Here is a 27,216-nt window from a genome sequence, read left to right as displayed (position 1 = left end):
TCAAGTCATGATTCAGGTCAGTAGGAGTACACCCTTGCATAACAAACTAACCAACCTAATCAATCAATTAAGTAACTGTGTCCTAACCCTAACAGTAGCAGTACTTACTGTGAGCAGTATCTGTATCTGTTATAACCCTAACAGTAGCAGTACTTACTGTGAGCAGTATCTATCTGTCCTAACCCTAACAGTATCTGTATCTGTCCTAACCCTAACAGTAGCAGTACTTACTGTGAGCAGTATCTGTATCTGTCCTAACCCTAACAGTATCTGTATCTGTCCTAACCCTAACAGTATCCTAACCCTAACCCTGTCCTATCCGTAGCACCATACTACTTTGTCCTGAGGGACTGTGCAGTCACCCCAGTGTCTACAGAGCGACAGGGGGCTGCTGAGCCCATAGGTGCGCTAACTACCAAATAAACACGTGGGTGTTGTGGGTTCTGACCTCTGATTGGATTGAACCGCCTCATAAGAGTTGCATGACGAACAACAATCAGAATCCCTTTAATCAGACACACGTCTCCAATGATTCCACTGTTAAATGATTGTCTACTTGTGCAAAAATGATGCAGAATCACAAAAATGATGGTTATGAGAAATGAGACTCTTGCTTCTTGTGGAAATGCTGCCAGTACTGTGTGGAACCTCTATGGGTTATTCTAGGTTAACATCATGATCACACTCAGTGGAAAGTAGTGTCAGGATAATAACATAACAATAAGACATTCTGTCTCTATAGCGCCCTTTCTTCTGATGAATAGGGTGCTGAATCATCATCCTCTAACTATTACCTAGAAACGAGGAGTAGGACAGCCCTCTCCAGATGATTTCAAATTGATCTTGATATGCATGTTCTAAAAAATCTGCTCATTGGCCAGTTAATAAGAGTTCTGCGTTCTCTGTGTGTGTCAGCTATCTAGAGAATAGCCCATAGATGTGTTGACTGTCTTCACCCTGCTGTTAATCTGTTAACTTAGCCCAGCTCCACTTTAATAGTGATGTATCCTGCTGGAGTCCAAAGTCTGAGGCCCAATGAGAAAGGAACCCGGAAGAGTAGGAGGACACTGGGTTGCATCTTAATGCTATAAAGTGGCTTCCTCCTCTCTGCTCCTTTCCCTCATCTCCTCTCATCTAAAAACACAAGATTGGTGAAAGCAACATAGTGGATGGAAATGTATTTTCGCCTGTCGAGTGCAGATGAAGGAAAAAAACAAGGAAACAAGGAGATGTCACTTATCGCTATTAGGGACTAAAACTCCTGTAACTGTAACTGTGACAAAGGACCAAGGTCACTGTGTGTGAGTCACCTCATAAATACCATGGACAAATCAATCAATTGAAAATTGAACCCCCATATCCAGCTGGTTATTGATTCCAGAATCTTCTGAGATGAACCAATGTAAACATATGATTAGCTTGTTTATTAGTGGTCAAAGGACCCTTGACTCCTCTCCTCTGTCTGTCAATCACGATCATGAACTCTCATCCCACCTGTCATGTTTTGGTTTAAATCATTGGGTTGTTGATTAAATCCCTCTCTGTTTGTCATTGTTCCCTGTTCACACTCGCAATCGTTAGTTTACAGCACTTTACTTGAACCCTCCACCTTGAAGGCTAAGTATCAAATCAAAACAAATCAAATTGTATTGGGCACATACACATGGTTAGCAGATGTTAATGCGAGTGGAGCGAAATGCTTGTGCTTCTAGTTCCGACAGTGCAGTAATATCTAACAAGTAATCTAACAATTTCAAAACAACTACCTTATACACACAACTGTAAAGGAATGAATAAGAATATGTACATATAAATACATGGATGAGCGACAGCAGTGCAGCATAGGCCAGATGCAGTAGATGGTATAGAGTACAGTATATACACATGAGATGAGTAATGTAGGGTATGTAATCATTAAAAAAGTGGCATTGTTTAAAGTGACTAGTGATACATGTATTACATCCAATTATTAATTATAAAAGTGGCTAGAGATTTGATTCAGTATGTTGGCAGCGGCCACTCAATGTTAGTGATAGAAGCTGTTTTTCAGTCTCTCGGTCCCTGCTTTGATGCACCTGTACTGACCTCGCCTTCTGGATGATAGCGGGGTGAACAGGCAGTGGCTCGGGTGGTTGTTGTCCTTGATGATCTTTTGACTTTCCTGTAACATCGGGTGGTGTAGGTGTCCTGGAGGGCAGGTAGTTTGCCCCCGGTGATGCATTGTGCAGACCTCACTACCCTCTGGAGAGTCTTGCGGTTGTGGGCGGAGCAGTTGCCGTACCAGGCGGTGATACAGCCAGACAGGATGCTCTCGATTGTGCATCTGTAAAAGTTTGTGAGTGTTTTTGGTGACAAGACAAATTTCTTCAACCTCCTGAGGCGCTGCTGCACCTTCTTCACCACGCTGTCTGTGTGGGTGGACCAATTCAGTTTGTCCGTGATGTGTGTGCCGAGGAACTTAAAACTTTCCATCTCCTCCACTACTGTCCCGTCGATGTGGTTGGGGGGGGCTCCCTCTGCTGTTTCCTGAAGTCCACGATCATCTCCATTGTTTTGTTGATTTTGAGTCCAGGACCCAGTTGTACAGGGCGGGGTCGAGACCCAGGGTCTCGAGCTTGATGACGAGTTTGGAGGGTACTATGGTGTTAAATGCTGAGCTGTAGTCAATGAATAGCATTCTTACATAGGTATTCCTCTTGTCCAGATGGGTTAGGGCAGTGTGATTGCGATTGCGTTGTCTGTGGACCTATTGGGGCGGTAGGCTAATTGGAGTGGGTCTAGGGTGTCAGGTAGGGTGGAGGTGATTTGACTCGTCTCTCAAAGCACTTCATGATGACGGAAGTGAGTGCTGCGGGGCGGTAGTCGTTTAGCTCAGTTACCTTAGCTTTCTTGGGGACAGGAACAGTGGTGGCCCTCTTGAAGCATGTGGGCACAGCAGACTGGGATAGGGTTGATTGAATATGTCTGTTAACACACCAAACACACCAGTAGCCACCATCATGATCATGACATACAGTATAAGCAGTTATATGCATGTCACAAGCAGTCACTAATTAATTACAAATTACTTAAACAGTCTAGGGGAAAAGTTCAAGTAAAGCAAGAAGTGTTGATTACCCTGACCCAGTCTGAACCATGACCCCTGCCCTCTGTCATGTAGGTCTGTTCAAGGAGGGGGTCCAGGATAAGAACAGCCACAACCGGCCAGACAAGCCAGACAACTCCACTGCTGTGAATTCAGCTGGAGACGGCAAGGCTGTAGAGTACTACTTTGCCTCCGACGCCAGGTGAGCTGAAAGCCCTAGGTGTGTCTGTTTGTGTGTGTGTGCATGCATGCTTGTGTGCTTGTCTTATGCTCCCACCTGTCCCTGCCCAGTGCCATCATAGAGCACACCAACAAGGTGATCTACCTGGAGGATGATGACATTGCAGCAGTGGTCGGGGGCAAGTTGTCCCTCCATAGGCTGAACAGCCTGGCAGGGGAGAATCCAGTCCGGGCAATCCAGACCCTCCAGATGGAACTACAGGAGATTATGAAAGGTCAGAGGTTAATCATGGGGCTCATCACCGTGGCAACCTATACCAATACACCTTCCTATTCACACAGAGATCATATACCTGAAGTGGTCAATACCAATACGCCTTCCTATTCACACAGAGATCATATACCTGAAGTGGTCAATACCAATACACCTTCCTATTCACACAGAAATCATATAGGCGGAGTGGTCAATACCAATACACCTTCCTATTCACACATAAATCATATACCTGGAGTGGTCAATAACAATACACTTTCCTATTCACACAGGGATCATACACCTGAAGTGGTCAATACCAATACACCTTCCTATTCACACAGAGATCATATACCTGAAGTGGTCAATACCAATACACCTTCCTATTCACACAGAAATCATATACCTGGAGTAGTCAATACCAATACACTTTCCTATTCACACAGGGATCATACACCTGAAGTGGTCAATACCAATACACCTTCCTATTCACACAGAGATCATATACCTGAAGTGGTCAATACCAATACACCTTCCTATTCACGCAGAGATCATATACCTGAAGTGGTCAATACCAATACACCTTCCTATTCACGCAGAAATCATATACCTGGAGTGGTCAATACCAATACACCTTCCTATTCACACAGAGATCATACACCTGAAGTGGTCAATACCAATACACCTTCCCATTCACACAGAGATCATATACCTGGAGTGGTCAATACCAATACACCTTCCTATTCACACAGAGATCATACACCTGAAGTGGTCAATACCAATACACCGTCCTATTCACACAGAAATCATATACATGGAGTGGTCAATACCAATACACTTTCCTATTCACACAGAGGTCAAAGATAGGGTATTGTGTCATACCTGAGAAACGTAGTCTGATTTACAGAGAGACAGGCCCATGGTTAACCATACTTTAATGTAGTCACTAGTTCTAAGAACAGGAGAGCAAGATCTCCCCCTGTTGACGTTAGGGAGAACCTACACCACTGTGCTGTGAGATTGAAACACAGTCATCATGCTCCGTGTCCCTCATCTCTCTCTCTTTCTGTGCAGGTAACTTTGAGGCATTTATGCAAAAGGAGATCTTTGAGCAGCCAGAGTCTGTCTTCAACACCATGAGGGGACGGATCTGTTTTCACACCAACAAAGGTAGCTTACCATAGTGATGTCATATTCTGATTGATGTCACTCTGTTGTTCCGGGATGTCGATGGTACTGTGCCGTATCTTCAATCAATATTAGCACAGCAACTCACGGAGGCAAGCATAGGTTATTAACAGTTACTACATGGATGTATAGCGTGATTCTTCAGGAAACCCAGACAAAAATAATACTAAGATTTGGGGTGGGGGTCACAAATTGTAATCCATAGAAGGGTCCTTTGGAGGAAGGAATATTTGACGTTTGTATTTTAAAGCATAATTGAGTAATAATTCATCAAAGTTAGCATATTTATTGCAGGCCTCCTATAAGACTCCATAGTTTTTCATCTGTAGGTGCCACAAAGAAAACATGTATGTCATATGAGGCTTTACTGCTTGCTCTGTAATGTGATTTTGATTTCCAATGTTAGTTTTTTTTTTAACATTATTTTATGAATACAGAAAAATATAAACATTTTTTTATTTTTTATTTCACCTTTATGTAACCAGGTAGGCTAGTTGAGAACACGTTCTCATTTACAACTGCGACCTGGCCAAGATAAAGCAAAGCAGTTCGACATACAACAGCACAGAGTTACACATGGAAAACAAACATACAATCAATAATACAGTAGAAATGTCTATATACAGCATGTGCAAATGAGGTAGGATAAGAGAGGTAAGGCAATAAATAGGCCATGGTGGCCAAGTTATTACAATATAGCAATTAAACACTGGAATGGTAGAATGTGCTGAAGATAAATGTGCACGTTGAGATACTGGGGTGCAAAGGAGCAAGATAAATAAATAACTACAGTATGAGGATGAGGTAGATTGGATGGGCTATTTACAGATGATCTACTGTATGTACAGGTGCAGTGATCTGTGAGCTGCTCTGACAGCTGGTGCTTAAAGCTAGTGAGGGAGGTAAGAGTCTCTAGCTTCAGAGATTTTTGCAGTTCGTTCCAGTAATTGGCAGCAGAGAACTGTAAGGAGAGGCTGCCAAAGGAAGAATTGGTTTTGGGGGTGACCCGTGACATTTACCTGCTGGAGCGCGTGCTACCGGTGGGTGCTGCTACGGTGACCAGCGAGCTGAGATAAGGGAGGACTTTACCTAGCAGGGTCTTGTAGATGGCCTGGAGCCAGTGGGTTTGGCGATGAGTATGAGGCGAGGGCCAGCCAACGAGATCATACAGGTCGCAGTGGTGGGTAGTATATGGGACTTTGGTGACAAAATGGATGGCACTGTGATAGACTGCATCCAATTTGTGTGCCATATAGAATGACACATTAACACTATAAACCAGCTCCGTGAAACATGAATATTGAATTGGCAAATTGTTTCACTATATTGTTGAACATAATATACTCTATGGGCATATCAACGTTCCAGAGTGGGATATCTTCTTGTGTTAAAGTTATGGCCCATTTTATATAGACAAATGTCATTGTCAATGTAACCAATCACAGTCCCCCTTTCACTTGTATCATGGCACATCCTGCAAATCACCAGCAGAGGGTGACCATTTTGAATCCATTTTCACATTCACTCTGTTGGTAACACTTACAAATTGGATCATAACTCTAAAAGTAGCAGAGATCCCACTCTGGAACTTTGATATCCTTGTTTATCTCCTGAACTTACTTTGTGTCGTCAACGTAGTGTGATGTAAAGAGGCTCATAGTTACCCCTCTTACCTCCTTGGACTTAATATGAATGCTGATGGTCTCCCCTCTCCTGTCCTGTCTTGTTCTCAGTGATCCTGGGAGGGCTGAAGGACCACCTGAAGGAGATCAAACGCTGCAGACGCCTCATCGTGATTGGCTGTGGAACCAGCTTCCACGCTGCCGTGGCTGTAAGTGAACCAACCAGAAGTGTGATTGAGGAAGAGGAGGAGAAAGAAAAGATGATGATGACCATTGTAATTATGATAAGGCTGAGTCTCTCACTCTTTCTCTCTCTCTCTCTCTCTCTCTCTCTCTCTCTCTCTCTCTCTCTCTCTCTCTCTCTCTCTCTCTCTCTCTCTCTCTCTCTCTCTCCAGACCAGACAGATTCTGGAGGAGCTGACAGAGCTTCCTGTCATGGTGGAACTGGCTAGTGACTTCCTGGACCGCAACACACCCGTCTTCAGAGATGACGTCTGCTTCTACATCAGCCAATCAGGTAATTCCTCAGAGCGATTAATCTGCTACACATTTTTGTATTGCTGGTGTTTCATAAAACTCTCTCTCTGGTGTAGACTAGATGCTCTAATAGAGAGAACTCTCTGGTGGAGGCTAGATGTTCTAATAGAGAGAACTCTCTGGTGGAGACTAGATGTTCTAATAGAGATAACTCTCTCTCTGGTGGAGACTAGATGTTCTAATAGAGATAACTCTCTCTCTGGTGGAGACTAGATGTTCTAATAGAGATAACTCTCTGGTGGAGACTGGATGTTCTAATAGAGAGAACTCTCTCCCTCTCTCTCTCTCTCTCTCTCTGGTGGAGACCAGATATTCTAATAGAGAGAACTCTCTGGTGGAAACTGGATGTTCTAATATAGAGAACTCTCTGGTGGAGACTATATGTTCTAATAGAGAGAACTCTCTGGTGGAGACTAGATGTTCTAATAGAGATAACTCTCTGGTGGAGACTAGATGTTCTAATAGAGATAACTCTCTGGTGGAGACTAGATGTTCTAATAGAGATAACTCTCTGGTGGAGACTAGATGTTCTAATAGAGAGAACTCTCTGGTGGAGACTAGATGTTCTAATAGAGATAACTCTCTCTCTGGTGGAGACTAGATGCTCTAATAGAGAGAACTCTCTGGTGGAGACTAGATGTTCTAATAGAGATAACTCTCTGGTGGAGACTAGATGTTCTAATAGAGATAACTCTCTCTCTTGTGGAGACTGGATGTTCTAATAGAGAGAACTCTCTCTCTCTCTCTCTCTGGTGGAGACCAGATGTTCTAATAGAGAGAACTCTCTGGTGGAAACTGGATGTTCTAATATAGAGAACTCTCTGGTGGAGACTAGATGTTCTAATAGAGAGAACTCTCTGGTGGAGACTAGATGTTCTAATAGAGATAACTCTCTGGTGGAGACTAGATGTTCTAATAGAGATAACTCCCTCTCTGGTGGAGACTAGATGTTCAAATAGAGATAACTCTCTGGTGGAGACTAGATGCTCTAATAGAGAGAACTCTCTGGTGGAGACTAGATGTTTTATAGAGAGAACTCTCTGGTGGAGACTAGATGTTCTAATAGAGATAACTCTCTCTCTGGTGGATACTAGATGTTCTAATAGAGATAACTCTCTGGTGGAGACTAGATGCTCTAATAGAGAAAACTCTGGTGGAGACTAGATGTTCTAATAGAGAGAACTCTCTCTCTTGTGGAGACTGGATGTTCTAATAGAGAGAACTCTCTCTTTCTCTCTCTCTCTCTCTCTCTCTGGTAGAGACCAGATGTTCTAATAGAGAGAACTCTCTGGTGGAAACTGGATGTTCTAATATAGAGAACTCTCTGGTGGAGACTAGATGTTCTAATAGAGAGAACTCTCTGGTGGAGACTAGATGTTCTAATAGAGAGAACTCTCTGATGGAGACTAGATGCTCTAATAGAGAGAACTCTCTCTCTGGTGGAGACTAGATGCTCTAATAGAGAGAACACTCTCTCTCTCTGGTGGAGACCGGATGTTCTAATTGAGAGAACTCTCTCTCTCTCTGGTGGAGACTAGATGTTCTAATAGAGAGAACTCTCTCTCTCTGGTGGAGACTAGATGTTCTAATAGAGAGAACTCTCTCTCTGGTGGAGACTAGATGTTCTAATAGAGAGAACTCTCTCTCTGGTGGAGACTGGATGTTCTAATAGAGAGAACTCTCTCTCTGGTGGAAACTAGATGTTCTAATAGAGAGAACTCTCTCTCTGGTGGAGACTGGATGTTCTGATTGAGATAACTCTCTCTCTCTGGCGGAGACTGGATGTTCTAATAGAGAGAACTCTCTCCCTCTCTCTGGTGGAGACTGGATGTTCAATAGAGAGAACACTCTCTCTCTCTGGTGGAGACTGGATGTTCTAATAGAGAGAACTCTCTCTCTCTCTGGTGGAGACTGGATGTTCTAATAGAGAGAACTCTCTCTCTGGTGGAGACTAGATGTTCTAATAGAGAGAACTCTCTCTAGTGGAGACTGGATGTTCTAATAGAGAAAACTTTCTCTCTCTCTCTCTCTCTGGTGGAGACTGGATGTTATAATATAGAGAACTCTCTGGTGGAGACTGGATGTTCTAATAGAGAAAAGGCTGGTATGGATACTGTGGGTAATCTGTTGAGTAAGGGAGAATTCTAGTGTGTTTTGCTGGTATGAATGATGACATGCCTTGGCTATCTCCCTCCTTCCCCACTCAGGTGAGACAGCAGACACTCTGATGGCTCTGAGGTACTGTAAGGATAGAGGAGCTCTGACCGTGGGGGTCACCAACACAGTGGGCTCCTCCATCTCCAGAGACACAGACTGCGGGGTGCACATCAACGCCGGTCCAGAGATCGGTGTGGCCAGCACCAAGGCCTACACCAGCCAGTTTGTGGCTCTCATCATGTTTGGTCTGATGATGAGTGAGGACAGGATCTCCCTGCAGCCGAGGAGGCTGGAGATCATCAATGGACTTAGGATTCTCCCAGGTGAGTTCCTATATGAAAGCCATGTAGAATGACAGATTAACACTATAAACCAGCTCAGTAAAACAAAACTGCATCTGTAACCATCACACACTATAGCCAATAGATTACTGCCAGGTGTTACAAAATGGATTGAGTGAACAAAATAGACGAATGAGAGTGAACCAAACCCTCTCTCCCTCCTCCTTTCGCTCTCCCTCGCCCTCTCTGTCTCTCTCTCTTCTCCCTCTCAGACATGATCAAGAAGGTTCTGACTCTGGATAATAAGATCAAGTCCATAGCAGATGAGCTGTATCAGCAGAAGTCTCTGCTGGTCATGGGACGAGGCTTCAACTACGCCACCTGTCTGGAGGGGGCACTGGTGAGGACAGATCTACGATCAGCTTACCCACCCTAAATCCTGACCCTAAACCATTATAGTTAACTTGCCAAACTGACGTTAAATCAGTTTCTAGGGGCAATGTTTTGCTTTTACTCCTATTTTTCGCTCCTTTATATATCATTAAACATCTCACTTTATATTGACATGCCTGTTAATCTATATGAATTATAGACTATTGATTATGTTATGTCACTGATTGATTCTTCCCAAACAGAAAATCAAGGAAATCACGTACATGCATTCAGAGGGCATCCTGGCTGGGGAGCTGAAGCACGGCCCTCTGGCTCTGATTGACAAGCACATGCCCGTCATCATGATCATCATGAAAGACGCCTGCTACACCAAGTGTCAGAACGCACTGCAGCAGGTCACAGCCAGATCGGTACGTCACATTCTTCACATCACATATTCAAATGCACGTAGACACAACTAAATACCCACCTCGTATGCACACCCATTACTTAACTGGCTCGCGCGCAGTACACAGGCAAAAAAACGAATAACACACACACAGCCTCACTATCAAAAGCTTTGAATAATGAATTCAAATGAATTGATCGATATACTTCTGCAAACCGCTCTGTCTTTCTCTCCTTCCCGTTCAGGGGCGGCCGATTATCCTGTGCTGCCAGGACGACCAGGAGATGTCTAAAAATGCGTATAAGACCATTGAGCTGCCTCACACAGTGGACTGTCTCCAGGGCATCCTCAGTGTCATCCCTCTGCAGCTCCTGTCCTTCCACCTGGCCGTGCTACGGGGATACGACGTGAGTCTACCACTACCTGCTCTTTCCTTATGGACTTTAATTACCTAGATTTGAATATGTTTTATTTCAATTTCATTACTAAAAGCATCAATATCAACGGTTACAAGTACACACTAAATCAACTACCCACACACCAGTGGCGGTCAGTGCCGTTTAAGATGAGGGAGGATCATTATTTGTTTTCTATTACAGCATATTGGATGACTGTCATTCATATTCCAGTCCCCCAGCTCAATGTAACATTGATAGGTTTAGGCTGCTACATGATACTCACATCCTGTACCCATCATGAGGTTGCTACAACCTAGCCTATGAATGAAAGTTTACGACGTAGGTGCACAGGTCGAGAGAAATTTTAATAATCAAGGTGACAGCCATTGACACATTCAATACCGCCTTGCACAATTTTGCCTGCATCTAGCTGATCTAGGGTGTAATCATTAGTCCATCAGAAACTAGAGTTTCTATTGGACTAATTCAGGTATGTTTAACCCCATTTTGTTCCATATGCTTCTGTTTAGGAAACGTTTTTCAACAGAATCGGTGGAATGAATACACCCCTGAACACATGCGAGCACAGTTCACTTTCATAGCAGCCACATACAAACAGCATGATACATGTGATCATTGTATAATTCCTTCTCGCATCTACGTGCTCTCCCCTCACCTTATGTATTCGCTTGTGGACTTCAGTGCACAACACATCAGCTGTATGTGACCAAGTCAAACCTTCATATCATAACCACAAACCGCTATACACAGCCTACATCGTTATTAGCTAATGTTAGCTAATGTCATAGACAACATAGCTATTAGAACTAAAATGTTAGTAAACCCGCTACAATCATGCAGTACAGTGTACAGTCAACAGCAAGCAGTTTAGCAGATACACTGGCGGGCCCCGGTGGCAATAAATGAATAAAACCAAAAGCTTACCTTGACTTGGAAGAAATGCAATGTTGGATAGCCATAGACAGCTAGCTAACATATGTTTGAGTATGCTAAACTAGCTAGCTGCATTTGGTAGCTAAGTGAAAGTGAAAACAAATTAAATATAGCTAGCTCTCTCTCTCTATCTCACTCTTGCTTCTCCTTCATTTTTTAAGAAATTGGTTCAAAACTGTTCACCTATTGTCTTTCTCTCTCTTTGAGTGAACTACTGACAACATGTTATGCACTGCAGTGCTAGCTAGCTGTAGCTTATGTTTTCAGTAGTAGATTCATTCTCTGATCCTTTGATTGGGTGGACAACATGTCAGTTCATGCAAGAACTCTGATATGTTGGAGGACGTCCTCCAGAAGTTGTCATAATTACTGTATAAGTCTATGGAAGGGGGTGAGAACCATGAGCCTCCTAGGTTTTGTATTGAAGTCAATGTACCCAGAGGAGGCCGGAAACTACTGTAGATGTCCTCGGCTACACCATGGTGTTACCCTACAGAGTGCTGTTGAGGCTACTGTAGACCTTCATTGCAAAAGACGTGAATATATTTAGTATAGTTTTATCTCAAAATCATAACTTTTTTAAATGTTTCACTATTTTTATTTTTATGAGGAGCCTCCACTGCCATATACCTATGCTGTATGTGTATGTAGTCATGTCTCCTTTACTCATCAGTATTGATCTGATTTAATGGCTGTCTCTCTCCTCTGGTTGCAGGTGGACTGTCCCAGGAACCTGGCCAAGTCTGTCACTGTGGAGTAATAGCAGACAGACAGACAGGAGGCAAACAGGACAGGAGGCAGTAGAGACCATAACACTCTGCTCAAGAGAGACACTGAGTGGAGGCTTACACATAAAAGTGCAATTGTGTGTGTGTGTGTGTGTGTGTGTGTGTGTGTGTGTGTGTGTGTGTGTGTGTGTGTGTGTGTGTGTGTGTGTGTGTGTGTGTGTAAATCTCATGACTGTTTGACCATCTGTCCAATCAGCAGCATTATCACCAATAATGTTTCCAAAGCAAGAGACTATACACTACTGTGCCTTGTACCCAATTGGTGCCTTGTCCACAAACAGTTGAGCCAAAAAACACCAAATGTAGGATTAATACATTGACTTGGTAGATTGAAGTGCTTATAACTCTGCAATATGTGAAAAAGTACATTGTGAATGTTTATGATAATATTCTCTTCATGTGTATTGGGCTCTCTGTCCTGTGGCAGTCTATCATCTTCACTTTGTATCTTGGGAAGTGTAGTCTATTCCATAGCATTCCTTTATACAGAATAGCCTATAGAGCCCCACAGTGGAAGTGTCATAATATCCATAAAACCTAGCGGTCAAACAGGGAAATGGTTCCAATCGTTTTTCCACCATTCATTTTTCTCATAGGGGAGTTTAGAAACACTTAAAATAAGGTCTGTGTTTTGTGTAGACTTACCCTGGTGTGATGTTTTGATAACCATGTAAATCTCTCTCGGACAAGGTGACTTTTATCAATATATTCAGCTCTATTTACTCTCAGATTCGAAAATGCTAATTAGCATTAAAGTATACTACAAATCCTTGCAAGCTCCTGCATGTCATCTCAACTAACAGGTATTATATCAAGAAAAAAATGTGTTGCACAAGACAGTTCACAGAATTGTCGTTTTAAAGAAATGTTGCCAATTTATTAATGACTAAATTTAGCTAACTTTAGAGAGTTAATCCAGAGATTCTTACCTTTGCTTCGATTTCGGCAGTCTCGTCCAGATCATCATGGTATTTGTAGTTTTTTTAAATTGCCACATTAGCAGCTAAATAGCATTTCATTTGTGGGGGTAAATACAGGCTAATATATTGATAAAAGTCACCTTGTCCTAGAGAGATTTACATGGTTATCAAAATGTAATGCCAAGGGAAGCCTACACAAAACACAGCCCTTATTTTTATATTTTTTCTAAAATCCCCTATGGGCAAAATGAATGGTGGAAAAACTATTGGAACCATTTCTTTGTTAGACCGCTAGGTTTTATGGGTATTATGACTCATACTGTGGTACTCCATAGCTAGGACATTGTAAGGAACTATTCCAGAAAGCGCTATTGATGTACTATGTATGTACATCATAACACTTATGCTTTGATGTACACACTTTGCTTTGATGTACTGTATACAGCCTCTATTCATTGTGCCTTGTAGTCCTTTTTAATCCTTCTGAGTGAAACTTTTACTCATGAGGGGATTACTGTTAATCTACACTCCAATCTGTTGAAAAGGGCTGGATGATACTGCTACAGTTTAGTCTCTCAAGACACCATAATTATTCTTCTTAATTTAATTCACTACCCTTTCATGAATCCTTATTCTGTGTTGAGTCGTTGTGTGGTGGTCATCATCATCATCACAATCTTATTCTATTTTCTGTCATGCAGCATTGTGGGGGACATCTGTCACATTCTCTGAAGATTGTCTGCGCTTCATTGTCTTATTTATCCCATGTATGATACCCACTTTCTTTTATATTGTATTTCATCTCCCATAATGCCAGTGTTGACCTAACTATTGTTTTCATGAGGCACTACCCTGACATCTCATAGGAAGAGTGATATGCAGAAGAAAAGGAGCAAGATATAATATGAATTGTAGTTTTGGCAGTTTCACTACGTGTACTGTATAGGGTAAAACATGTTAGATGTACTGTATAGGGTAAAACATGTTAGATGTACTGTATAGGGTAAAACATGTTAGATGTACTGTGTAGGGTAAAACATGTTAGATGTACTGTGTAGGGTAAAACATGTTGTACTGCAGTTGGTGTATTTATCAGGTTATTTTATGACGATTTAAAAAAGTGATGCTGATTTATCGCTTTAACTATGATTGTATTTTATACCGTAGGTTTTCTAGCAACCAGATATTCTATTAATTAATTCATGAATAAAGGAAACTTTAAAATGGAAAGTGTGCTTACCTTGACCTTTTACTGTGCCTCTATGACCCATTTCAGAAAAAAATACAACTTTATATGACCCCTTTCAAACAGCCCCTTGTTGACCACGTATTTGCAGGAATGCCCCTTTCATACATACAGTATCAGTGGGTAACTGGCAAATGGGGAGAGGTGGTGGGTGTTGTTAAACCATGAGGGCTGTTTGCAGTTCAAATTAGGGAGGTGTTAAAACAATGGAAGTGTTAATGAATTTAGCTGCTGAAAAATAGAGAACCATTCACACAGACCCAATAGCTGTATTCTGGTTAAAGGCTGGCTCTTTAGGTGGGTTTTATTTGTCCATGTTTTTGACCCCCTTGCCCTTTCAGATATACTGTACCAACAGATGGTATGATGAAGCAGGCTGGTATATTAATGGGATTTTTGTATGACAGGGATAATACAGTGGGTGTTGGGCCACCATGAGCCACCAGAACAGCTTCAATGCACCTTGGCATGGATTCTACAAGTGTCTGGAACTCTATTGGAGGGACATTTCTTCCATGACAACTTCCATCATTTGGTGTTTTGTTGATGGTGGTGGAAAACGCTGTCTCAGGTGCCACTCCAGAATCTCCCATAAGTTTACAATTAGGTTGAGATCTGATGACTGAGACACACACACACACACACACACACACCCTTTAAACCCCCTATGCTCCTTTGAGACCCCTGTTTCAAAGTCACTGAGATCTTTTGGTAGCCAATAATGCTTATTTAAACTCAGTGCGGAAGCACCTGCTTTCAATATACTTAGTGTCCCTCATTTACTAGGTTTTCCCCTAATATGTTCATAGAATACTGGTGCTTGCTGTTATAGTTACATTTCAGATGTGATATGAAATTGAAACAATGTTTCTTTTGCCAATACAAAAGTTAGTCACAAACGTTCAGGATCTCGTGATTACGTCATTCGCTTGTTGTACCAAGACTACCCTCCACCCCATATAATTAGGAATTTCAATACTTAGAATATTAATTAGAATAGTAATGTAAAAGGATCTCTATGCTCCTCCCCTCCCCCGCCCCAGTTGTCACTAATTACCATAGCCATAAAGTCAAAATAGGTATCCTAAAAATTCACATTTTTTGTTTTTGTTTTAAGGTTAGGGTTATATGCATAAGGTAAGCAGTGTGGTTAAGGTTAGGTTTAAAATCTGATTTTAAAGAAGATCAACGGGTAGGGTAAGGTATCGCGGATTACCAATGGTATGCAGTGTTATAAACTGGGTGGCGAGGAAGTGGTGGGTGATTACTTCATCAGTCAAACTCTCTGTGTGTGCCTATTTAATCTGTATAAAGAGTGAGTGAATGTAATTGAATGAGAGAGATAACTATTCATTCATTCATCTGAGTCATCGGCGGTTCTCACTGTGGACCTATGCCTCATCGTCACATTATCTAGGGCCATGTGTGTGTGTGCGTATGTGTCACGTGTGTGTACCAACAGCTGCTGTGTATTTACATGCAATGGTGGTTGTATAACATGTGTATGTATGTATGTGTAGTCTCTGTGTGTCTGAACTTGTTTCCACTAATTGCTATTTTGACCAATCTCATCAGATATTTTCACAATATATCTTTTTCAGAGCTGATCTGATTGGTGAAAAGACCAATTAGTGGGAAAAAAAGATCAGAATTGGGATGCCTGTGTAAACTCAGCCGTTGCGTCATTGTCTATGAGTGTTGTCGTAATGCTATCTTAGTGCATGTTTTAAAGTGCTATAACTCCTATCTATGCCTTCCCTTTCCCTGGCTCTGGCAATGGGAGTGACTGAAAGGCTATAATGCAGCCTAGTCCAGTTCACATCTGGGTATGTGTCATGGTACACTGCTAACCACAGTGTGGGAATCTGCTATTACACACACGCATGCACTCACGCACACACACATGCACACACACACACAGGAAAACATGGATCTCAATCAACGGAGATGAACTGTTGTGTCAGTGTTTGTGTGTACATTTACGTTGCATGTATGTGTCAGGGTGCATGTGCTTGCCGGAGGCAGCAGAGGAGCCAAATCAAATCAAACCTTATTTGTCACATGTTGATGTGTAACTGGGTGAGAGCAGACACTGTAGTGTTGTTGTGTAACTGGGTGAGAGCAGGCACTGTAGTGTTGTTGTGTAACTGGGTGAGAGCAGACACTGTAGTGTTGATGTGTAACTGGGTGAGAGCAGACACTGTAGTGTTGTTGTGTAACTAGGTTAGAGCAGGCACCGTAGTGTTGTTGTGTAACTTGGTTAGAGCAGACACTGTAGTGTTGTTGTGTAACTTGGTTAGAGCAGACACTGTAGTGTTGTTGTGTAACTTGGTTAGAGCAGACACTGTAGTGTTGTTGTGTAACTTGGTTAGAGCAGACACTGTAGTGTTGTTGTGTAACTGGGGGAGAGCAGACACTGTAGTGTTGTTGTGTAACTAGGTTAGAGCAGACACTGTAGTGTTGTTGTGTAACTTGGTTAGAGCAGACACTGTAGTGTTGTTGTGTAACTTGGTTAGAGCAGACACTGTAGTGTTGTTGTGTAACTTGGTTAGAGCAGGCACTGTAGTGTTGTTGTGTAACTTGGTTAGAGCAGGCACTGTAGTGTTGTTGTGTAACTAGGTGAGAGCAGACACTGTAGTGTTGTTGTGTAACTTGGTTAGAGCAGACACTGTAGTGTTGTTGTGTAACTAGGTTAGAGCAGACACTGTAGTGTTGTTGTGTAACTTGGTTAGAGCAGGCACTGTAGTGTTGTTGTGTAACTGGGTGAGAGCAGACACTGTAGTGTTGTTGTGTAATTGGGTGAGAGCAGACACTGTAGTGTTGTTGTGTAACTTGGTGAGAGAAGGCACTGTAATGTTGTTGTGTAACTAGGTTAGAGCAGGTACTGTAGTGCTGTAAATTTCGGTGTTCCTCAAGGTTCCGTTTTAGGACCACTATTGTTTTCACTATATATTTTACCTCTTGGGGATGTTATTCGAAAACATAATGTTAACTTTCACTGCTATGCGGATGACACACAGCTGTACATTTCAATGAAACATGGTGAAGCCCCAAAATTGCCCTTGCTAGAAGCATGTGTTTCAGACATAAGGAAGTGGATGGCTGCAAACTTTCTACTTTTAAACTCGGACAAAACAGAGATGCTTGTTCTAGGTCCCAAGAAACAAAGAGAGCTTCTGTTGAATCTGACAATTAATCTTAATGGTTGTACAGTCGTCTCAAATAAAACTGTGAAGGACCTCGGCGTTACTCTGGACCCTGATCTCTCTTTTGAAGAACATATCAAGACCATTTCAAGGACAGCTTTTTTCCATCTACGTAACATTGCAAAAATCAGAAACTTTCTGTCCAAAAATGATGCAGAAAAATGTATCCATGCTTTTGTCACTTCTAGGTTAGACTACTGCAATGCTCTACTTTCCGGCTACCCGGATAAAACACTAAATAAACTTCAGTTGGTGCTAAATACGGCTGCTAGAATCCTGACTAGAACCAAAAAATTTGATCATATTACTCCAGTGCTAGCCTCTCTACACTGGCTTCCTGTCAAAGCAAGGGCTGATTTCAAGGTTTTACTGCTAACCTACAAAGCATTACATGGGCTTGCTCCTACCTATCTCTCTGATTTGGTCCTGCCGTACATACCTACACGTACGCTACGGTCACAAGACGCAGGCCTCCTAATTGTCCCTAGAATTTCTAAGCAAACAGCTGGAGGCAGGGCTTTCTCCTATAGAGCTCCATTTTTATGGAACGGTCTGCCTACCCATGTCAGAGACGCAAACTCGGTCTCAACCTTTAAGTCTTTAAAATGTGTATTTGGGTGTGTGTATTTGGGTGTGTGTGTGTGGGGGTGTGTCTGTGTGTGTGTGAGAGAATGTGTATTTGGGTATGTGTATTTGGGTGTGGGTGTGTGGGGGTGTGTCTGTGTGTGTGTGAGAGAATGTGTATTTGGGTATGTGTATTTGGGTGTGGGGGGGGGGGGGTGACAATGGGTATTTGGGTGTGTGTATTTGGGTGTGTGTGTGTGGGGGTGTGTCTGTGTGTGTGTGAGAGAATGTGTATTTGGGTATGTGTATTTGGGTGTGGGTGTGTGGGGGTGTGTCTGTGTGTGTGTGAGAGAATGTGTATTTGGGTATGTGTATTTGGGTGTGGGTGTGTGGGGGGGGGTGACAATGTGTATTTGGGTGTGTGTATGCTACACTTATGAAGCATCACTTTATTAGGAGAATGTTTATGTAGCAGTGTTACATAGTGAATGGTATGCCATGTACTGTATATTTGTTGTGTATATGATTAACGTATAGCTAAACCTAACTTCCTGTGTTGGAAGTGAAGGCTAATTGTTCCAGTGCATCAAAAGTTTCCCATTGACCTTTTAAGAGAAAATACCTCTTTAAATAATCATAGGGTTGAAAGTGGGAGTCGTTGAGGACCATTCTGTTGGAAGCACACAGTCCAATGCAAACACGACCCACCCACTGACCTCATCACATCATACTCTACCGGATACACACACACACACACACACACACACACACACACACACACACACACACACACACACACACACACACACACACACACACACACACACACACACACACACACACACACACACACACACACACACACACACAGAGAGACAGGTGTGTAAACTGATAAGCAGTGCTCCTTAGCATGAAAGAGGAGCCTGGAAGGCTGTTAGTTAGCCTGTCCCCTCCTAAATCCTGCATTTGAACCATTTCATAACTGAAAGTATTATTCATTATTTTATTCATCTTTAACCACTGTGCCATCTGTCAATCTATGATTTTGATGATCTGTGTTATGTGATTCATTTTGTTTCACAAATAATACTCCCAACCGTATGTTCATGTTTGTTTGTTTTTGTTTTCTTCCTGTCCACAGTGGACATCTGGTCAGTGGGGTGCATCGTGGGAGAAATGGTGAAGGACAGTGTTGCCTTCCAGGGCACGGAAGGTATCCTTCATTCACCATCCGTACCATGAGTCATCTCTCTCCCGTTTGCTCTTCCTCTCATCCCTTCTTACTCATTTCTTTCATTGTCTCTATATTTATACTTCGACATAGTGTTAGATTAGATCCATGTGGATGTCTGGGCTTCATGTGTGTTTCCTTAACAGTTCAGATGTGTGTCAGATGTCTACACTGATCGTGTGAAAACAGTTCAGATGAGTCACTGATGATTACCATTTATATTGACTGTTTCACCTTTTGGTTTGGCACCCTTTCTCCCCTCTGTCTGCCAGAGTCTTTTCTTCACAGTTTTGTAGTTAAGGTATGTGATTATCAGGATTGAGTGGATTACATAAAAAATGTAATCTGTTACAGATTAGTTACATGACAAATTAAGTAATCGGTAACCTAATCCCTTGGATTACTCAAAATGAGTAACATAATCTAATTACTTTTGGATTACTTTCCCTTTCCCTTACTTTCCCTTCTAACTAACTCCGACATCTTTAAAAATTTTTAAAAATGGTAAACTAATATTTTTTTAAAAAGTGTAACTTGAGTATTTTCAAATTGGGGACTAGTGTTCTATCTATTAATTGTTAAAGCAGAGTCACAGGCCTCCATGCAAAACATTTCAGTTAGTCGCACCAGCCCATGATTTGGTTGCACCACAATTACTGTGGGGTAGCCTCATAGTCTTCTTAAGTAATTCAAACTGTTTCATTAAGAAATGTACTAGACTACTAAAACAGTAGGATAAAAAAAACATTAACATTATGTTCAAGCATGAACCGCTATATGGCCAGCCGGACCTAGGTTTCTGTGACCTATATACTAATGGTAATATATACATGTAGACAGGAGTAATAGTGACCAGTAACAGGATAAATAGATACTAATGGTAATATATACATGTAAACAGGAGTAATAGTGACCAGTAAAAGGATAAATAGATACTAATGGTAATATATACATGTAAACAGGAGTAATTAGTGACCAGTAACAGGATAAATAGACACTAATGGTAATATATACATGTAAACAGGAGTAATAGTGACCAGTAACAGGATAAATAGACACTAATGGTAATATATACATGTAAACAGGAGTAATAGTGACCAGTAGCAGGATAAATAGACACTAATGGTAATATATACATGTAAACAGGAGTAATAGTGACCAGTAGCAGGATAAATAGATACTAATGGTAATATATACATGTAAACAGGAGTAATAGTGACCAGTAACAGGATAAATAGATACTAATGGTAATATATACATGCAGACAGGAATAATAGTGACCCATAACAGGATAAATAGATACAAATGGTAATATATACATATAAACAGGAGTAATAGTGACCAGTAACAGGATAAATAGATACTAATGGTAATATATACATGTAAACAGGAGTAATAGTGACCAGTAGCAGGATAAATAGATAGATACTAATGGTAATATACACATCTAAACAGGAGTAATAGTGACCAGTATCAGGATAAATAGATACTAATGGTAATATATACATGTAGACAGGAGTAATAGTGACCAGTAACAGGATACATAGATACTATAATTGGCTTGCGTGATTTGGATTTGAGCTTTTACTCCACCTGACCTCCAGGGGTCTCTGTTGTTGCAGAGTTAGTTTTATGTCCTTATAAATGTACTGGTATGTAATAGGATTCATGGTAAAGATCTGAAAATGTGTCTGTCCTATACAGCACCCAATGTCACAGGAAGGCCAAAAAGATCATCAAGGACATCAAACACCCGAGCCACGGCCTGTTCACCCCGGTATCATCCAGTACAGGTCAGTACAGGTGCATCAAAGCTGGGGCAGAAAGACTGAAAAACAGCTTCTATCTCAAGGCCATCAGACTGTTCAATAGTCCTCACTAGCCGGCTACCACCCAGCTACTCAACCCTGCACCTTAGAGGTTGCTGTCCTATATACATAGACATGGAATCACTGGTCACTTTAATAATGGAACACTAGTCACTTTAATAATGTTTACATACTGCTTTACTCATCTCATATATATACTCTATTCTACTGTATTTTAGTCAATGCCAATCTGACATTGCTCGTCCTATTTATATATTTCTTAATTACATTATTTTACTTTTAGATTTATGTGTATTGTTGTGAATTGTTAGGTACAACTGCACTGTAGGAGCTAGCTACTGTTGCTAGGAACACAAGCATTTCCCTACACCCACAATGACATCTGCTAAATATGTGTATGTGACCAATAGAATTGGATTTGATTTGATTTGAATGAACATACAGTTGAAGTGGGAAGTTTACACACACTTAGATTGGAGTCATTAAAACTTATTTTTTTACCACTCCTCAAATGTCTTGATAAAAAGCTATAGTTTTGGCAAGTCGGTTAGGACATCTACTTTGTGCATGACACAAGTCATTTTTCCAACAACTGTTTACAGACAGACTATTTCACTTCTAATTCACTGTATCACAATTCCAGTGGGTCAGAAGTTTACATACACTAAGTTGACTGTGCCTTTAAACAGCTTGGAAAATTCCAGAAAATTATGTCATGGCTTTAGAAGCTTCTGGCTAATTGACATCATTTGAGTCAACTGGAGGGGTAACTGTGGATGTATTTCAAGGCCTACCTTCAAACTCAGTGCCTCTTTGCTTGACATCATGGGAAAATCAAAAGAAATCAGCCAAGACCTCAGAAAAAAATGTGTAGACCTCCACAAGTCTGGTTCATCATTGGGAGCAATTTCCAAATGCCTGAAGGTACCACGTTCATCTGTACAAACAATAGTATGCAAGTATAAACACGATGAGACCACGCAGCTGTCACACCACTCAGGAAGGAGTCTCCTAGAGGTGAACGTACTTTGGTGCGAAAAAATGCGAATCAATCCCAGAACAACAGCAAAAGCCCTTGTGAAGATGCTGGAGGAAACAGGTACAAAAGTATCTATATCCACAGTAAAACGAGTCCTATATCGACATAACCTGAAGGGCCGCTCAGCAAGGAAGAAGCCACTGCTCCAAAGCCGCCATAAAAAAGCCAGACTATGGTTTGCAACTGCACATGGGGACAAAGATCGTACCTTTTGGAGAAATGTTCTCTGCTCTGATGAAACAAAAATAGAAAATTGTTATGTTTGGAGGAAAAAGGGGGAGGTTTGCAAGCTGAAGAACACCATCCCAACCGTGACACACAGGGGTGGCAGCATCATGTTGTGGGGGTGCTTTGCTGCAGGAGGGACTGGTGCACTTAACAAAATAGATGGCGACATAAGGATGGAAAATTATGTGGATATATTGAAGCAACATCTCAAGACATCAGTCTTGTCCATTAGTCGCAAATGGGTCTTTCAAATGGACAATGACCCCAAGCATACTTCCAAAGTTGTGGCAAAATGGCTTAAGGACAACAATGTCAAAGTATTGGAGTGGCCATCACAAAGCCCTGACCTCAATACCATAGACAATTTGTGGGCAGAACTGAAAAAGCATGTGCGATTAAGAAGGCCTACAAACCTGACTCAGTTACACCAGCTCTGTCAGGAGGAATGGGCCAAAATTCACCCAACTTATTGTGGGAAGCTTGTGGAAGGCTATCCAAAACGTTTGACCTAAGTTAAACAATTTAAAGGCAATGCTACCAAATACCAATTGAGTGTATGTAAACTTCTGACCCAATGGGAATGTGATGAAAGAAAGAAATGCTGAAAAAATAATTCTCTCTACTATTATTCTGACATTTCACATTCTTAAAATGAAGTGGCGATCCTAACTGACCTAAGACAGGGAATTTTTACTAGGATGTCAGGAATTGTGAAAAACGGAGTTTAAATGTATTTGGCTAAGGTGTATGTAAAATGTTGACTTCAATTGTATATAACTAGCATATGTGTTAATGTCAGACATTCAATGTATCAATAGAAGCATCTTCCTATAGTACACACCTTATGGCATAAGGTACTGACTAGCAATGTGTTTATCCACATATCTTTATCCTCTACATTTGAGAGTACAACAAAAATGTATTTGTGTATGTATATGTTTTTTTGCACACCACTGATCATGTTTAGCTCATGCAAGTAAAGGCCCTTGTCAAACGGCTCATTGATGACAAAATGCATGGGCTCCTACTCAAAACCATTCCATCAGTAAGGTAATTCCTTTGACACAAAGCATATAGAAATTGGGCATCTGGAGACATAACAACACAACATGTGAAAGGGTATGGAAAAGGGAAAGGTGCATAGGCAACACCTCCACTGAGGCCTCTTTGAGAGTATCCATGAAGGATTTAGGTTAGGGTTAAGGTCGCTGAATTAGCCTATGTGACAGTCGGATATCATTGTCCCTGTGTGCTGTATTCGTGTTCGGCTCCACGAGGTAGAGGGCTTGGCTCCCTCAGTTCAAACTTTAGCCCCCTCTGTTAAATGTGTATGTCCCTATATAAAAATAGCAAAAAGGTCAAAATGATTGAGTAACAGGTTGACGCAAAACAAATCTGTCTCTCCGCTGTACTGTGTCAGCACAATGGACAGAGTGCACCGTGATGTGTGTAGGGGGGCTATGGAAAGCCATTGGGTGGTTAGGTATGCCTCCTTTGAGGTTCCCATAAAAAGCAGGGAAAAACTCACACGTTCCTACAACACAGAAGTAAGACTGGAGGCTACAGGGCTGCTGAGGGCGGTGATGGACCCCAGCTTTAAGTTTACAGTCACCATGGTGCACAGAATCCTCAGTCTTCTCCATCCTCCTAACAAATCACTCCAGGCAAAAGCAACAGATCCTTACGCTGGAGTCAAAGTGGTCTGCAGTGCATTGGAGTGCATCAAGAAGCTGAGTGGCAACAGCGAGTTTGAAGCCATTTGGGCGCAGTGGCAGTGGCACTGACGCATCGTCAGCTCCAAGCAAACAGCAACGTTATGGAGGTACAAATCTCCAACAATACCTGGTGGACAGTACAGTGGGCCAGCAGGACAGTGGATAAGACACTGAGTGTAAAAGACTGTTCTTCAGCACGTTGGATGCTGTCATTGGTGAAACAGCCAAATGGTGGAGGCCTTGTGTGCTCTTGACCCAGAGAACCATTACTTTCTAGATGTGAAAATCACTGCTGGATCTAAAGCAAAAAAAGCTTTGATGGAAACGGAGTTTAGTGTCGCTATCCAGTTTTTGCAGACTGAAATAGTCAGCTCGTGCCCCAATGAGGACAAATGGACCACACTTGATATCCTGCAACAATTCTCTGGGCCTCTCTCCTCTATGCCGACCGTGTTTACTGCACTGAAACATGGACTGTCTTTTGGGGCGTCCACAGCTACATGCGAGAATTAATTTTCCACTTTGACAGACGTCTTCAGTCAAGAAGCATGCTACACCCGAGGAAAGCTCAACTAATCCAACTGGCATTTGAGAGGGATCTTACAAGAAGATTTTGGGGAGAATGGAATGATCGATTACCGTGATTGGGTAGGCTACTTTCTAAATGTAATCTGTTACAGTTACTTGTTACCTGTCCAAAATTGTAATCAGTAATGTAACCTTTGGATTACCCAAACTTGGTAACGTAATCTGATTACATTCAGTTACTTTTAGATGACTTTCCCCTTTAGAGGCATTAGAAGAAGACAAAAATGTATGTTACCAACTGAATGACATCTATTGCAGGATAAATCAATGTTAGAGTTTACATAGCTGGCCATCAATGGATGTTACATTTTCCTTTATGGGTTGGTTATGTAGGCTTCTTCTAACCCATTGCTTTCTACTACACATAATAATATGATTAAATTTACATTAAAAACCAGTCCATCAGAATTCCAGTAAATTCCAATAAATGTTATAGCCCTTGATCTTCAAGGGGACTTGATTGTTGTTTTATTGTTTTACCTGAACATGAACACTAAGCACTTATTAGTCCGGCCCTACTCTGTTGTTTATGATTTTGCTGTCATGGAGGACTGATTGGGCTCATTGATTCAAGTTGAAAAATAAATGCTTACATATTAGAGTACCTGAGTATTGAATAGAAACATTGCAGTCTATCACAGTGCCATCCGTTTTGTCACCAAAGCACCATATACTACTGTCATGAGGTTGGCCTGGGGTAGGTTTATGACAGTCATAAATACCTCTTCCCCCCTTTTTCCTCTCTCTACCCTACTGATGTTACATTTGCAATCCCTTTGGTTAACATAGAGATTCTGGGAACATCAGAAGGTGGGGGAAATTAACTATATTCTGCTAATCCGACCACTTGAACATATGCGGTGGTACTTAATGAATATAATGTCAGTTCGGTTGTCATCTGAGACATTCTCATCAATGATAAGATGACATAAACTCTACAGTGGAAAGTCTACACATCAGAGTTATCGGATTCACATGGAATTGTTGTTCAATTTAAATGTTTGAATATGAAATTATTCGTGATGGGATGAAATGTGATTTTAGCTTCTAAAATGTGAGATTTGGGTTTTCATAAGACAGGGCTCTGCTCAATCAGTGGCCCGCCCCTGTGAAGGGACATGGGCTATAAAACTTTTCAAACACGCCCTCCTCTCCCTTCCTATATAAGCCCTTGACGACAATGTAACTATCTGTTCCGAGGACTTGAGGACGACGGTCCTATGTCAGAATGGTTCAAATAATAACTACCGAATTAAGCCAACATCAGCGTGAGCTTTGGTTGCGAATGGTATGAACTTTGAACTCTTATTCACTACAGAAATGATACCTCCTAGCCATTGAGTTAGCAACAGCAGATGCAAACGAGGGTTAGGTATCCCGTCTATCACCCAATGACGTTACTACAACGTATCCAATTGACAACCAGAGACATTCTTCAAAGGACTCGGTTGCGAAACACGGCCTTCCATCTACCACCATCCTACCGAAGCACAGCTCAGAGTAAATATTTATTGCATTTTCCTTTTCCAAATGGGCGTAAGATACAGATGCATAAGATACTGTATTTACGATAGCACAGCTTCTTCCCTTTGTTCCGCAGTCTTCCCGCTCTTTCACTCAAACCCAGCCCCTTTTCTTTTGTGTAACAAGCTGTCATATCTGTTCCGCCTGCTAGGGACGTTTTCCTTTATGACGTAATTTGTAATCAAGTTATGATTTAATTATGTGTATGTGTAATTCCGTGTGATTAGTTAGGTATTAAATAATTAAACAACATTTTGTATTGCTGGTTCAAGTTGTTAGCCAGGGTTCGTGCAGATAACCAAGAATTTACAACTTTCAGATGAGACGATTAATATTGACTGCTATTGATGTAAAATATTACTAGGTCTTTAAGAGTTTATTTGGAAGATAACAGCTCTATAAATATTCTTTCATGGTGCCAGACTCTCTAGTTAAATACATTTACATGATTAGCTCAATCAGATAATATTAATTACGGAGAAATTATTTTATAGAATAGCATGTCATATCACTTGATCCGGCATAGCCAAAGACACGACACTACCCACCACTGCGACCTGTATGCTCTCGCTGGCTGGCCCTCGCTTCTTATTCTTCGCCAAACCCACTGGCTCCAGGTCATCTATAAGTCGTTGCTAGGTAAAGCCCTGCCTTATCTCAGCTCACTGGTCACCATAGCAGCACCCACCCGCAGCACGTGCTCCAGCAGGTATATTTCACTGGTCACCCCCAAAGCCAATTCCTCCTTTGGCCGCCTTTCCGTCCAGTTCTCTGCTGCCAATGACAGGAACAAACTGCAAAATTCTCTGAAGCTGGAGACTCATATCTCCCTCACTAGCTTTAAGCACCAGCTGTCAGAGCAGCTCACAGATCATTGCACCTGTATATAGCCAATCTGTAAA

The 27,216-nt window shown here is 41.6% G+C and overlaps 1 protein-coding gene across 2 annotated transcripts in view; it reads left to right on the top strand.

Annotated features, from left to right (window-relative positions):
• LOC109882117 (glutamine--fructose-6-phosphate aminotransferase [isomerizing] 2) overlaps positions 1-14,374 on the top strand; it is a 39,656-nt gene extending 25,282 nt beyond the window's left edge. Inside the window, exons 9-19 of one of the 2 annotated variants that reach the window (XM_031789913.1) lie at positions 326-403; positions 3,161-3,287; positions 3,377-3,540; positions 4,593-4,688; positions 6,440-6,537; positions 6,725-6,845; positions 9,073-9,345; positions 9,576-9,703; positions 9,939-10,106; positions 10,330-10,491; positions 12,152-14,374. In XM_031789913.1, the coding sequence (XP_031645773.1) occupies positions 326-403; positions 3,161-3,287; positions 3,377-3,540; positions 4,593-4,688; positions 6,440-6,537; positions 6,725-6,845; positions 9,073-9,345; positions 9,576-9,703; positions 9,939-10,106; positions 10,330-10,491; positions 12,152-12,196 (1,460 nt within the window). In that variant the 3' untranslated portion in view covers positions 12,197-14,374. The remainder of the gene's footprint in view (positions 1-325; positions 404-3,160; positions 3,288-3,376; positions 3,541-4,592; positions 4,689-6,439; positions 6,538-6,724; positions 6,846-9,072; positions 9,346-9,575; positions 9,704-9,938; positions 10,107-10,329; positions 10,492-12,151) is intronic. The other variant, XM_031789914.1, reaches the window with a different exon arrangement.
• The last annotated feature ends 12,842 nt before the right edge of the window (positions 14,375-27,216 follow it).

This window comes from Oncorhynchus kisutch, linkage group LG15 (assembly GCF_002021735.2).
Source record: "Oncorhynchus kisutch isolate 150728-3 linkage group LG15, Okis_V2, whole genome shotgun sequence".
Classification (NCBI taxonomy): Eukaryota; Metazoa; Chordata; class Actinopteri; order Salmoniformes; family Salmonidae; genus Oncorhynchus; species Oncorhynchus kisutch.
Note: the sequence above shows the minus strand (reverse complement) of the source record. Positions and strands in the feature narration are given on the sequence as shown.